General features: G+C 54.1%; 2 protein-coding genes across 13 annotated transcripts in view; one reads left to right on the top strand and one right to left on the bottom strand.

Moving 5' to 3' along the window:
• Positions 1–206: 206 nt before the first annotated feature.
• On the top strand, positions 207–12,173 carry LOC104480191 (acetyl-coenzyme A synthetase 2-like, mitochondrial). Of its 2 annotated transcripts, XM_086748095.1 has the most exons (14): positions 207–669; positions 2,027–2,123; positions 3,363–3,562; positions 4,027–4,202; positions 5,447–5,599; positions 7,394–7,541; positions 7,980–8,117; positions 8,333–8,425; positions 8,803–8,915; positions 9,414–9,540; positions 10,217–10,344; positions 10,877–10,940; positions 11,258–11,379; positions 11,468–12,173. In XM_086748095.1, exons 1-14 carry the CDS (start codon positions 354–356, stop codon positions 11,642–11,644), a joined length of 2,052 nt encoding a protein of 683 aa, XP_086604221.1. In that variant the 5' UTR covers positions 207–353; the 3' UTR covers positions 11,645–12,173. The 2 variants fall into 2 exon arrangements, with proteins under 2 accessions (XP_086604221.1, XP_086604223.1); XM_086748097.1 differs by lacking the exon at positions 7,980–8,117.
• The window catches only part of ABCD4 (ATP binding cassette subfamily D member 4), an 18,065-nt gene continuing 16,042 nt past the window's right edge, over positions 11,653–13,675 (bottom strand). For 6 of the 11 annotated variants that reach the window (XM_086748100.1, XM_086748104.1, XM_086748098.1 and 3 more), the window contains one exon: positions 12,682–13,112. In XM_086748100.1, the coding sequence (XP_086604226.1) occupies positions 12,814–13,112 (299 nt within the window). In that variant the 3' untranslated portion in view covers positions 12,682–12,813. Of the gene's footprint in view, positions 12,258–12,289; positions 13,185–13,675 lie in introns of those variants that run through there. The other 5 variants (XR_015258615.1, XR_015258613.1, XR_015258614.1 and 2 more) reach the window with 5 other exon arrangements.

Below are 13,675 nucleotides of genomic sequence, written 5' to 3'. Positions count from 1 at the left end.
CTGCAGGGATCCCAGGCATCCGCCAAACCTGGCTTCAGTTCAAGAGCAGCTGTCAGGACTCAGATTAGCATGAAGGTTATTTTCAGTCAAATATTTGTACAGCCCACTCCTTTCCCCTCCCTTAACGGGATTGAATTTCTTTTCCTGGTAGCGCTGTGGCAGAGAGGAGGAGAGGAGCGAGGCCGGCGAGGAGGGCTGCCCCAGTTCCCTGCGCAGGGGAGCTTTGTGTCCAGTCGGCCCAGGGCGACATAGCCCCAGCTCCCACAGGGGCACATCTTGCCTGAACTGGGTGTCCTGAGTGACCACGAGGGCTCCAGACACACCTCTCCTCAGTGAGAGGCAGGTACCTTGCAATGATAGCCAGGCTGCTGGCCAGGGCTTGCTGCCTTAAAGCTCTTCTTCAGGTTTCCAGATGCCCCCCTGGGTCAGCGGCTGCCCGAGCCTGGAGCCACGGGCCCCTCACCGCCTACATGCCTGAAGCCACCGCCTTCCCCGGACCCAAGGACCACCAGGGCTTGTACAAGGTGTCGGTGGAGCAGAGGGATGCCTTCTGGGGAGTGCTAGGGAGAAGCCGGCTCACCTGGATCACCCCCTTCCACTCTGTCCAGGACTGCGACCTGCGCCAGGGCAAGGTCTCCTGGTTCCTGGGCGGGCAGCTGAACGTGGCAGGTAAGGAAAGAGGGAGATGGACATAGGAGCCCACCAAGCACCTGTGAGTGCCTCTCTGTGAAGGGCTTCAGCCCCAGGAGCAGACTGGGGGAGCACAGAGTTAAAGGGCTGGAGTGAGGGTGTTCCCCAAAATGTCTGGTTGGTCCTGCAGTGGCTGTAGTGTTAGGACATTGCTGGTCCTCACGGAGCAACCAGGTCTTGCTGGAGGGGCTGCAGCTGGATCACGGTGTGCTGGGAGCTGGGCGGTTCTCCCTCAGCCTCCCTGGATCCCGCAGCAGCGCAGCAGCTCTGTTCTGCAGGACCACAGGTAACAGCACCGAACCCCGTGCGTTCAGCAAGGCAGCGTTGCACTAGTTTATCCCTGCCCAGCGAAGGCCGTATGTATCTGCAGAAAGCAAAATACTGGGGCAATGAGTGGTACTGGAAGTCCTCATAGCTATGGAAGACTACTCTTCTGTGGGCTGGGGCTACAGCCTTAGAGGGGCTACCACGAGAAGACACAGAGGCTGGTGACACTGTATCCTGCTCACTGTGCTGTTGGTTTCAGTGTTCAAATTACAAGACAGACCTGTCAGAAATCAGGTCTTATGAAGTCCATTCTGGCAGGAGAGTGGGAGTTAGTTACTCTTCCCCCTTTCGTGTTTGTTTGTTTTTCTCCTGGAAAACAACAAATGGTCAGGAGAAAAAGGCATTTTTGGTATGCAAAGTGGGACTGCTGCATCATCCCTTGACCTCAGTAGCAGGTTTAAGGAACACACAGAGTGGAACAAGGTTTCAGGGGAAGCTGCAGCTACCAGCAACACGGGAAACTTCTCTTGGAAGAATTACGGCCAAAGCTTCAGCCTACCATGTTCCTGGAAAGCCAGGGGCTGTGCATTCCTGCATCTCTTCCATCTTGGACAAATGCACCCTGCAGCCTTCCTGCACAGAGCTTTCCTTTGTCCTACATTTATTATTTAGGAGCACCACCACTAAAAAACTGCCCCAGTCCACCCTAAATGTAGCTGTGTGGCTGTGCTGGGTAGAGTGATGGCTGAGTTAATATTTACCAGGCCCACAGAGGGCACTGGGGATACGACCTCCAAAGGGAGTTCAGGCAGTTTCTGCTCTGATCTGCATTAGGTTGTAATTAAGGGGGAAGCTGACAGTAGGAATTGGTAGATACTGGAGTTGTGAGGAGTGTAACAGGCTTGGGATGATGCTCGTGGTCTGCCAGCTGGGATCCCCAAAGGTTATCCAGCACAGATACAGCCCTGACTCTGATCTGAAAACATGACTGTGCCACCAGTGCTGGCTATTTGGGAGTTAGGAGGTACTGAGAGTTGCTCTGGCAATGAGACTAGGTCGTCTTTTCCAGTGAACTGTCTGGACCGACATGTCCATGCAGCCCCAGAAAAAGTGGCCTTAATCTGGGAGAAGGATGAACCAGGAGAGGAGGTGCGGGTCACGTACAGGTCAGTATTTACCTCTGAGCATATGTGAGAGGTGTATCGCAGCATGCATGAACACTGCACTGGGATGATCTGCTGATGTGCATCATATGAGGGGATGTAGCATCCCTTTGGATGGATAGTTCAACAGTATGGTGGCTGTTGGCTTGCCCATGCTGATCTGAGACTTCAGCCTACCTCCTGATCAACCTTCTGGGCCCCAAGGGGTCCCTACCCAGATGGGGAGGTGGATGCAAGCTCCTTGTGACAGCACTGCAATGTTTGTAAGTAAGATCCCATGGGAAAGTCACACTTGTGCCCTCCCAGCAAGGTTTCTGGTGTCTAAACTTGCAGGTAAATGGTCTCCAAGAGAGGCCAGATTCAGAGCCGCAAGGGCGTTGGGAAGTCCCATGCTCATCTGCATGTCAGCAATGCTGCTGGGTTTGGCTCCCTGGAGGGACTGCCTGTCCAGCCCTGCTCCGGTGGTGTGGGGGCTCTCACCTTCCAGCCCAATTTTGCCTGCTCTCAGAGTCTCTGCTGCAGAATCTGCTTAAATCTCTCTGCACACAGAATGACTCCCTCTGTCCTCTCTGGCTCCAGGCCTCACGTGCCAAACATGACCATCATGTCATGTCACCCCGCCAATCTCCCTGCATGGAGAGCCCTTCCATGAAATGAGTCACTGGCAGCCAAGCCACAGTTTCTGGGAGGGATGCTTCTCGGGAGAGGCATTGTTTTGCTCACTGCTTTCCTACAGCTGTTGTTCTCGCTGGTGGGCACAAGCTCCAGAGGATTTGACCTTTCTAGCTTTAGCAAAGCATGAAGCACTGTTTTCATGGGGGAACATACCTAACTTCTCTTGCATAGCCTCCAGCATTGCAGGTAGAGTGCTCATGAGAAATGTGCAGGCTGTCATTGGAAAGTCAGCTGAGGTGGTGTGGTCTTGCTGAGCCACAGGAATAGCCAGTGGCCATTGCTGGCCCTATGGCTTGGTCCTCATGCTGGCCGGTGAGAGTGTCACACTCTGTACAGAAGCCATTCTGATTTCTTTCTTTTCCATAAATAGCAGCCGATGTTAGTGACTGTCTCCTCCTTTCCTTCCCACTGACATTTTACAGATCTTCCGTGGACTTCCAGTGTGGGGGTTTAGGGTGCGTAGGGATGTAAACTGCATACCTGTGACTCTGAGGCCCCCCCCATCTCTATGCACATGGATAAGATTGGCATGAAAGTCTCTAACTGTGCCATTGCTTCTTCGGGTAGGGAACTACTGGAGCTGACGTGCCGCCTGGGAAACACCTTGAAACGGCAAGGGGTGAAACGAGGCGACAGGGTGACCATCTACATGCCCCCGTGCCCGCTGGCAGTGGCTAGCATGCTGGCCTGTGCCCGCATCGGGGCCGTGCACGCTGTGGTGTTCGCCGGGTTCAGTGCAGACTCCCTAGCAGACAGGATCCGGGATGGTAAGAGCCAGTGGGTAAAAGGGACACGTCCAGCGTTTCCCCTTGGGGACAGTGGTTCAGCAGCTGGTGGACTCAGGGTTGTGCTGATGGCAAAGCTTTTCCAAGTCAGGCTCCTTGGGCTAACTGAGGGTGTCCTGCCATGATATACAGCCATGGAGCCAGGATTAGTACCCCAGGAAGCAGCATGAGCTCACTGAATATCTTTCAGTGATGGGATGGACTGGTTCTCTCCTTCCTGCAAGGGACTGAAGAGTTCTGCTACAGCATCTCCTCTGAGGCAATGCAATGAAGGCAGGAACGAATGGGAAACAAAGATGCAAAGCTGCTGGTTTGGTTAAATGGAGGACATGAGTAACAGGGGCTGGGAGACAGAAGGAGGGGTGCACAGTCATGGCAGAGTCAGGCTGCTGTGTGGCTGATGGAGAGGGACAGAGCTGCTTATGTGGCTCTTTTGCCTTCTGCAGCCCAGTCGGAGACAGTGATCACTGTGAACCAGGCCCTGAGGGGCGGCAAGGTTATTGAGCTAAAGAAGACAGTGGACCAGGCTGTGAAACAGTGCCCAGGAGTGAAACGGGTTCTGGTTTCCATGAGGACTGACAGCAAGGTTCCCATGACAGCCCTGGACATGCTGCTGGAGGAGGTGAGAGGCTGTCCAGCGCTCCTGCCGCTTCCCCTGGGCAACCTGAGCAAGGACAGGGGGCGGACAGAGGGTCCTGGCATTGACGGGTTTTGCTGGCATTGACACGATGTGGGGACATTGTTCTGCAGCAGCAGCAGCAGCTGGAGCTGCACAGGAGTTCAGGACGGTCCCAGGAGCCGTCAGGATGGGTAACGTGTGGCTCTTCCCACAGCACCAACCCTGTACTGTCAGGGGCAGGCAGTGCAAACCAGGGCTCGTAACAGGGTGGGCCAGGGGCTAGAAATACCCCAGACACGGGCTGCCACGCTACGAGCCCAGCCTTGGACTGCCACTGCACTGTCACATGCTGTTCTGCTGGCAGACCTGGCACCCCCTGGGAGCGCTGCTGGCAGCTTGTGTCCGAGGAAACGGGCAGGGAGGTTGCTCGTGCACCCGTTATTCGCGGCATGCAGGACAGCAAGGCTGCCAGCGAAGAGCACTGTTTCTGAAGAGGTGAGCCCCTGCCATGCATTTCTGTTAGCTCCCTGGAGCTGCGCAAAGGTCTCCTTGCCTCTGCTTGTCCCATCTGCAAGCAATTAGTGCTAGAAAGGCTTCCTGGAAGGCTTCTGTGCTGCTCGGAGCAGTGGCAGCGTAAAAATAGCTGCCTCTTACTCAGCAGGTCTGCTCTGGCTGAGGAGAGTGTTTGCCAGCTCAGCAACGCGAAAGAGCATTCAGGAGCGGGAGAGCAAGCGGAGCGGAGGCAGGGAGGATGGCGTGGGGGGAGTAGGGTGGTGCAGGCGCTCGGGGGGAGGCTTGGGAGAGAGATGCACAAGCAGGCGTAGGGACAACACAGGGAAGCATAGAATCACAGAATAGTTTGGGTTGGAAGGGAACTTTAAAGGTCATCTAGTCCAACTCCCCTGCAAGGAGCAGGGACACCTTCAACCAGATCAGGTTGCTCAGAGCCCCGTCCAACCTGGCCTTGAATGTTTCCAGGGATGGGGCATCCACTGCCTCTCTGGACAACCCCTTCCAGTGTTCCACCACCCTCATTGTAAAAAAATTTTTCCCTAATATCTAATCTGAATCTCCATCCCTCTATTTTAAAACCATTACCCCTCATCCTATTGCAACAGGTCCTGCAAAAGAGTTTTTTCCCTGTCTTTCTTGTAGGCCCCCTTTAGGTCCTGGAAGGCTACTATCGGGTCTCCCTGGAGCCTTCTCTTCTGAAGGCCAAGAGAGAACTGCTGTGCTCTCTCCCGCAGGAGATGATGAAGGAGGATGCATGCTGTGAGCCTGCTGCCATGGACAGTGAAGACATGCTGTTCCTTCTCTACACATCAGGCAGTACTGGCAAACCCAAGGGTCTGGTTCATTCCCAAGCAGGTTACCTGCTGTTTGCTGCTCTCACGCACAAGGTACTGGATCCCATCCACAGAGCGCTTTTGAGCTAGCAGTTCACAGGCAGTGCAGGGAATAGATGTGTTGCCTTGCAGCACCATGAGCTCCTCTTTATCCTGAGCAAAGTCTCTGGGAAGCCCTCCTGGGGCACCAGCCCAGTAGAGCACATCTGCCTACAGGTAGTGGGGAAAAGCAACACATGCTCTGGAGCAGGACCTCCCAAACACACACTCCTCTGGCTGCCTTCTTGGCTTGCTTCTTTATTTCACTGCCCTGTCCTAGACTGAATCATTAGGTGGGATGCTCAGCCTTGCAAGGGTAATTTTGTCTTATTGGGTGAGAAGGAAGAAGACAATTTGCTCCTAAAAGTTCTGGCTTGCTTTCCCAAAGTGTAACTACCCCGAATCAGGTGGGAGATGGAAGGCAGTGCTTCTGGGAGGGGCACATTTGAAGATATCTGTAAAAGGTAGCATGTGCTCTCAAGACAAAGGGTCTATACCTGAAGAGTGTGGTCATGTTTGTGAGGAGGAAAGTCTTTAACCCCTAGCATGCCCAAAGCAAACTTTAACAGAGCTGGACAAAAGGGCACTGAGCACAGCATGCAGTTGCACTTGGCTGCAGGAATGGTTGTGAGGGACATTTCCTAAGACATTATATGGAGTCCTCTAGAACAGGGAATTCCTCTCTGAACAGTCCCTTAGATTTGGGTCTGGCTCTCCCTGTGCAAGACAGAAGTTCCAGTAGCACCTCAGACCATGCACCCTATGACACAGCAAGCTCAGGGCTGGCTGGGTCTTCTCTGTAAGCCGTGAGTGCTGGAGGCCAGACCTCCTGGGGTGTGTGCAGAGGGTGTGTGGACAACCTCTGTTTTCCTGCGAGCTAAGCTGTCTGTACAGCTGTGCTCACCATGATACCTGACCCTCTTGAGACCATCCGAGCTGGTTTGCGAGATCCAGTGCTGCCAGCCCAGAATGGCAAGGCAGGGAGCGAGCAGCACGTGGCCACGTTGGCACTCAGGAGCAGTGGAAACTGTGATGCAGGGCTGGCACACTCAGAGCTCTCAGTTGGATGGGGCAGACCGCTGCTGCCATAGTTCACTGCTCAGTTAAAAAGGGATGGAGCGAGCTGGGGAAGTTTCCATTACAAGCACCCTGGAGCACTCGAGGCCCCAGAGTCCCCAGCTGGCAGCCTGCAGCCAGGGAGCTGCAGGAAGATATGGGAAGGTCTGAACCAGCAGATGCCACAGCAGAAGGCAAGAAGTGATGGGCTAGTGGGAGATCAGCCCCTGGGGAGCTCTCCTGGCGCTGAGTAAAGGGAACAGAGTGCTTGAGGAAGCTGGAAGTGTTGCTGCCAGTCTGATGGCACTCAGTTCTGCCCTGCACAGGGCAGGCATCGTTCCCTTGTACTCCAGCCTTGCAGCCAAGGGTCTCCTGAGGAATTAATAGGGTAGCGGGAAGAAAAGCTTGATCAGCCTTGTCTAGACACTAGCAGAGAGAAGAAAAGGATGTAGCTCTCTCCTTTGGAAAAGAGCAAATTTGGCCATGTGTTTTTGATTTTTTTTTTTTTTTCAATAAGTGTCTCTCTCCTCCTGCACCTTCATAAAGCACCTGACTTTTTTTTTTTTCTTCTGATAATGTTTTAAAAAACTCTGCAGGAAGAAGGGAAGAAGGTGTCCCTGCATAGGGGGGGTGGGAAGCTGGAAGGATGCAATAACGTTAGGGCTGAGAGAGGCTACACATCTCCTGGTTGTCCCCTTTGCTGGCAGGGCATCCCCAGACCATACCTCTCACTGGGTCTCCTCTCTTGCGCAGTATGTGTTCGACTACAAGGACAGGGACATCTTTGGCTGCGTGGCAGACATCGGCTGGATCACGGGGCACACCTACGTGGTCTATGGCCCCCTCTGCAATGGTGGCACCACAGTCCTTTTTGAGAGCACTCCTGTCCATCCTAACCCTGGTGAGTGAGAAGGTGTCTCAGGGACAGGGCTATGCCACAGACTCCCTGTGAGACCCGCAGCAGGCAGGGGGCTGGCAGCTTGATGTCAGGACACAGGCAGCAATGGTTCTGCAACTGCAGGAGCAGACGGTGGGATGTGCCCAGCAGACAGCTGCAAGGGGAAGAGTCCTTTCCTCTGGTTAGGAAGCCACTGCTGCTTCTCCAGGAGTGAAACTGTTTCTCCCTGTCCCTCCCTGCAGCAGGGAGAGTAGTAGAGCTAGGTGATGAAGAGGAAAAGGGGCTGCTGCTTCTCCTGGAGTGCTTTGGTCCTTTCTAGCATGGGGTTAACTTCGCTGACGGTCCAGGCACTGCTGGAGAGCCCTTCCTCTCACCTCCTCTCCCTCAGTCTTGGTCTTGGGAGGCCTATGTGGGTGGTTACTGGCTCTGTTTTCCTTCCAGGACGCTATTGGGAAACAGTGGAGAGGTTGAAAATTAACCATTTCTATGGGGCACCCACTGCTATCCGCCTGCTCCTGAGATACGGTGATGAATGGGTGAAGAAGTATGACCGCTCTTCTCTCAAAGTGCTTGGTTCAGGTAACTGCTGCTGGCATGGGCTGGAGCAGCAAATCCTTGCGCATCAGATTGCGCCTCTTCCCACAAATGCCAAGAGCAGCAACATATGAGAGCAGAAAGTCTCAGACTTTCTTTTCAGACTGAGTTATTTGGGGGCAGCTCTGCGAGCAGGCCCCAGGAAGTTGTGTCTTTGACCTGATCTTCCAGCTCTGTCCCCTCTGTCTTTCCCCTTGCAGTGGGTGAACCCATCAACAAGGAGGCATGGGAGTGGTACTTCCGTGTGGTCGGTGAGACACGGTGCCCAGTAGTGGACACGTGGTGGCAAACAGGTGAGATGCGTATGAACCGCTCTCACAGTCTTTAGGAGTAACCTACTGCTTTTTTGGCCAAGTGGGAATTGTTATTACTGACATTCTTGCACAAGCAATCCCATAAGGTGCCACAGGGACCAAAACATGAAAGAGAGAAATGGTCTTTAAAGCTAACCCAGAGAAACACAGGGGAGCTGACGGTAGGGAGCTGATCTCTGCTGAAATGAATGAGCAGGATCATCCTGTAAAGCGCCTTCTCCAGCTCTCCAGCAAGCCCAGCCCCACCTCCAGGAGGGTGCAGTGAGGGCCAGGGCAAAGGCTGGTGGCCAAGCAGTGCTACCTGGCTTTCCTCTTGTCCCTGACTGTGATGAGCATTACAGTTTCTTTTGCTTCAGAAACAGGAGGCATCTGTATCTCACCCCGTCCTTCTAATCCTGGAGCTGAAATCCTTCCAGGCATGGCTATGAGACCCTTTTTTGGGATCAGCCCCTCCATCCTGGATGACAAGGTACACTTATAACCTGCAGCCAAGCAATGGCTCAGCCCACTTTCTCCCAGGCGCTTGGAGACAGGAGTGGAGATCTGCCAACACCTTTCCTGCTCACCCTCTGCTAGACCGCCACCCTCTTTACCAGGAAGGGACTAACAGTGAAGCTGTTTTTCCAACTAGTGCAGAAGTAGAGTTGTTTTCTAGCTTGCTCTGTCCTGACAAGATGAGCTGTGCTTGGGCTCCCTCCTCGGGCTTTTCCAAGGTGAGGCAGCTGGGCAGGGCCAGCCAGCCTCTCTGGAGGGGCCCTGCGTCCCGCCATGTTAGGCAGCTGCTTGCAGACCTCTGCTGGGGGAGACCAGGCCTGTCCCCTTGGAGCTGGGGGCACAGGACTCTCCTCACTGCCTTCCCTGGCATTGCCATCACAGGGTTGTTACTGGACATAATGGTAAAAATAGGCAATGACTAAACATCCTAAGTACCCTCAACGATGGTTACTAAATGGTAACTATTTAACAGGGAAATGTCCTTCTGGAAAACAACATCTCTGGAGCCCTTTGCATCTCGCAAGCCTGGCCAGGTATGGCACGAACCATTTACAATGACCACAAGAGATTTCTGGAAACCTACCTGACTCCTTATCCAGGTAAGGAAAACAGGTGGCAGGTCACTGCAGAGGTGTTTGGGTATGGTTGGGTCTTCCTGCTGGCTTTCTGCACCAGGGCAGGACTCAAGAGAGCTAGCACTGCTGCTTCATTCTTCTACAGACTCTCCACCGTTGAGGCCCTTCATCTCCCCCTGCCTGAGACCTCATCACTGTCACAGGAATGGGTCTTTGTCACCCACTTCCCCATTAGATCACGTGGTTTTAGGGCAGCGGATTTCTTCTTCTGCCCCCAATCCCCTCGAGCACAGAAAGGCCTCTTGGTGCATCTCCTGCAAACTGTGTTGGCTCCTGTTGCTCATCCAGAGGCATGGAGCAAGCCCAAGAGTGTGTCTCAATGTGAAGCAAAGGGGTGAAGCAGCAGGACCACAGGCACCTGCACTGGGGCAAAGCATCCCCAGCTTGTCGCAGTGAAGCACGACAGACATTAGTCAGCCCACTGCAGAATGAGGGAGGGAGCCCAGTGATAGAGCAGGTACCAACAGAAGCAGGAGACTAACAAGCAAGGTAGGCACCTTCACTCCGAGCGGCTGAGAAGGAGTGGAGTACACAGGCCCCGGTGCCAACAGAGAGAAGAGTGCAAGGTGAGAATACAGCTGATGAGCAGCTCATATGCTCACTGCAACAAGTGACCATGGCACCGTTCTGGCCACTGCAGGGTTCTTCTTCACCGGGGATGGTGCGTACCGTTCCAGTGAGGGCTACTACCAGCTGACAGGTCGGCTGGACGACATCATTAACATCAGCGGGCACCGCTTGGGCACCGCAGAGGTGGAGGATGTTGTGGTAAGAAGCGTGGGTGGGAGGTAAAGCTGTCCTGGGGGCAGAGAAGGCACACTGGTGATGCTCACAGAGGCCTCTTTGAAATACCCAGACCAAAACAAGCTGCTGCTATAGCACAAGGGAGCACTGTTGGACCCATGGCCTGCCTGCAGGAACAGCTTCCCACCCCCTCCCCTCCTTTTTCACTCTGCAGCAAGAGAGGGGCAAAGCCTGATAAGGTTGATGCTGTAAGTGGGCGAATCCCAAAGCATCTGTGGGCCAGTAAAGGTTGTGGCACCTGGTAGAGCAACCTGGAGGCACAGAACAGGGTCTAGAAGGTGCAAGCCTAAAGTGGCCCGGGACAGTGGGGGAAGACGTGTGTGTGCAGACAGACCTGCTGATGCAAGAAAGAAAAAGGGCAGAGGCCATCTGAGGCCCTTCCTTATCTCCCTGCATTACTGTAAACTGCAGCAGCCAGGCCGGGTCAGGGCAGGTCCCAGGTGGCAGCCAGCCTGCCAAAAGCACCAAGCCAAACCCCAGCCCTGTTTTCTTCCAGAATCACCATCTGGCAGTGGCAGAGTCTGCTGTCATTGGCTACCCACATGAGATCAAGGGAGAAGGTGAGACACTTGCTTTCCCGCCCTCGAAATGCTTCACCCAAGGGTATTGCAATGCAGTGGGAAATGCCACTGTCTCACCAACCACTGGTAGCAACGCTGTGCCAACACCATACAGCATGTTAGTGGTGATCTCTGCACAGCTATCACAAGCTGCACTGCAACCAGTTGGGCTTTGCAGGAGGTGGCAGCACTCTGGCCAAAAGCATCCCCTGAGGCTGCCTCTCCTGGTAGAGAGCAGAAAGGCTCCTCCCCTGGCACTAGGTCCCTCAGGAGCATGCTGCACCGGGTGCTCAGTAACCCAGTGGTCCTTCTGCCAGGAGCCTATGTGTTTGTTGTGCTGAAGAAGGACAGCGGCTACACGCAGGAGACTCTTGCTGCTGAGCTACGGGAGCTGATCTCAAAGAAGATTGCTAAATATGCAGTTCCAGAGTACATTCAGGTAACACCTGTGGGCTGATCCAGCACCCACTCCGGCAGCATGGCAAGCCCATCTCCCTCAGCCTTACCTCTGCTCCTCCCCATTACAGGTCACACAGAGGCTGCCCAAGACACGGTCAGGGAAGATTATGCGTCGGGTGCTAAGGAAAATTGTGGAGGACAAAGCCAGTGAGCTTGGGGACCTAACCACCCTGGATGACCATGAAGCTGTGCAGCAGATCATAGAGGGCTACAAGAGTCTGGTGGAGGGACAGAAGAGCGGCTAGCCTGGCTCTGCCAGCAGCCACCTCCTGCTCCTCCACTGCAGAACCAAGGCCACGTCCAGAAATATCACTAAGCAACTCATGGCCAGTGAGGGCTCAGAGTCCGTTATGTCCGCTGCAGTCTCAGAGTAACCTCTCCACAACAGAGACCCTCAAAACCTCTGTCTCTACACACCTGTGGGAGGCAGGGGAGAGAACACAATGCATCATTGGCAGAACAGTAACAGGAGGCAAGCTCTGTTTCCTCCCTAGGGGGCCAAAAGCCCTCAGTGGGGTTCCCTGTACCTTGCAGTAGCTGTGGAGACAGCAGCAGGCCAGGATACTACACCTGGCCCTGGACAGGGTTATTACTTCTACCCCTGCTCTGCTCTTCAATAGTTTAGTCCAAAAGCACTGCCAATATACAAGCATCTCCTTCAAAGCAAAGCTCAGAAGGAAAAAACGCGGCAGTCTGGTTAACAGATACTGACTCTTCTCCATAAACATTGTGGGAAAACAGGCCTCAGATTTTAATACAAAAGTGTTCCTTTGACCTGTAACCCAGTGTCATATGGAGAGCAGAGACCCTCACCGGCCCTTCTCTGTGCCAGCATTCTCCTCCCCTTACAGTGCACCCCTTGTCTCCTGCTGCGGACCACAACCCTCAACACAGCCACAGGTACAGAAGCCTGTTCTGCAGAGCTGTGTATCAAAGAGAGGTCCCAGCAAGGCACAGAGGGCAGAATAGGAGGCTGTATCCTAGCCTCGCAACACTGCATCCTGCACAAGTGGAGGTTCCTCTGGGCATTACTTCTACATGCCCCATGAGGCAGCATCTTCTCTTTGGGCAGCCTAGCAGCTCAGCCCTTTCCCCATAAGAGGCAGGGAGGTAAGAGGAGGGGGCTGGGAGAAGCACAGCATAGATATGTCTGCCCCTGGCAGAACCTCACACCATGAGTTCAGACTTGGCCCTGCGTCCATCAGCAAAATCCAGAACTGGTCTTGCATTGGATGAATCCCTTGATGACAGCTGTTGGCTTGGCAGCGTCATGTCTGCTATTCAGAGCTCTCCTATGCATGTGCAGGTTCTGCGCTGGCCAGACAACAGCATGGTTTTCAGCATCCTTCCCCAGCTGGGAGCCGCTTCATCTTCTCGCACCGAGTGAGCTCCCATCTTCCCTCCCCATGAAGTTTCAAAATCCAGCTGTGGAACTGCAATTCAATAACACAATGACTGAGCCATGTCTCTGAGGGCACATCCTCCCACAGTGAGGCGCTCCAGCCTCAGTCACTCCTCTCTGCTCGCCAGGGACCCTGTCTACCTCCCTTGTCTTGCCACCACCAGGGAAGCATGGAGTGCTGTCTCCACATCTCACCTTTTCCAGGCTGGCCCTGTGTCCCACACTGATCAGCGTCATGCCCAGCTGGAGGCACACACGGTACAGTTCATGCTCCACCTCTTCTGTCAGGGCACTGGTGGCTTCATCTAGCACTGAGAGAAAAGCCATAATGCCCACAAATCCCCTTCCAACTGGTCATCTCTCCCTGGGCAAAAGACCAGCAACTGCAAGAACATTTCACATATTAACCGAAGCTCACCAAAAGCATCTGCAGAAGGCAAATGAGGAGAAGCCTAAGGACCCTGGTTTTCCTCTGGCACAGCTGGTGTCAACCAACTGGGAATGCTGCCCTTTCCCACAAGCCCTCGAATGCACTCAACAGCGCCGTTCATCTCATTCCTCTCCCTCAACAGCTGCCAGCCACTGCCTCATCCCCACTGCTGTGGAAGCCAAAACGTGACCTTCCAAGGTGGGCCATGCGCCACAGCGCCGGGCTGAGCAGCAGCCTGTGCACCCCTCCGGACCAGACCCCACCTGGAGCAGCCAGGGGGCCTGGGTGACCCTCTTATCCATTAAGGGTAAATACTACAGACTTGGAGCAGATAAATTCAATTTGTTTTACATCGTCTCTACAGTTTTGATTTTGCAATCCACAGGTTCCTTTTGCCCTGACAGCACCAAGCTGTGCTGCAGTCTTCAGGGGAAGAGGGGTACT

This window comes from Chlamydotis macqueenii, chromosome 5 (assembly GCF_036417535.1).
Source record: "Chlamydotis macqueenii isolate bChlMac1 chromosome 5, bChlMac1.mat, whole genome shotgun sequence".
Classification (NCBI taxonomy): Eukaryota; Metazoa; Chordata; class Aves; order Otidiformes; family Otididae; genus Chlamydotis; species Chlamydotis macqueenii.
This window is presented reverse-complemented; position numbering and strand designations above follow the sequence as displayed.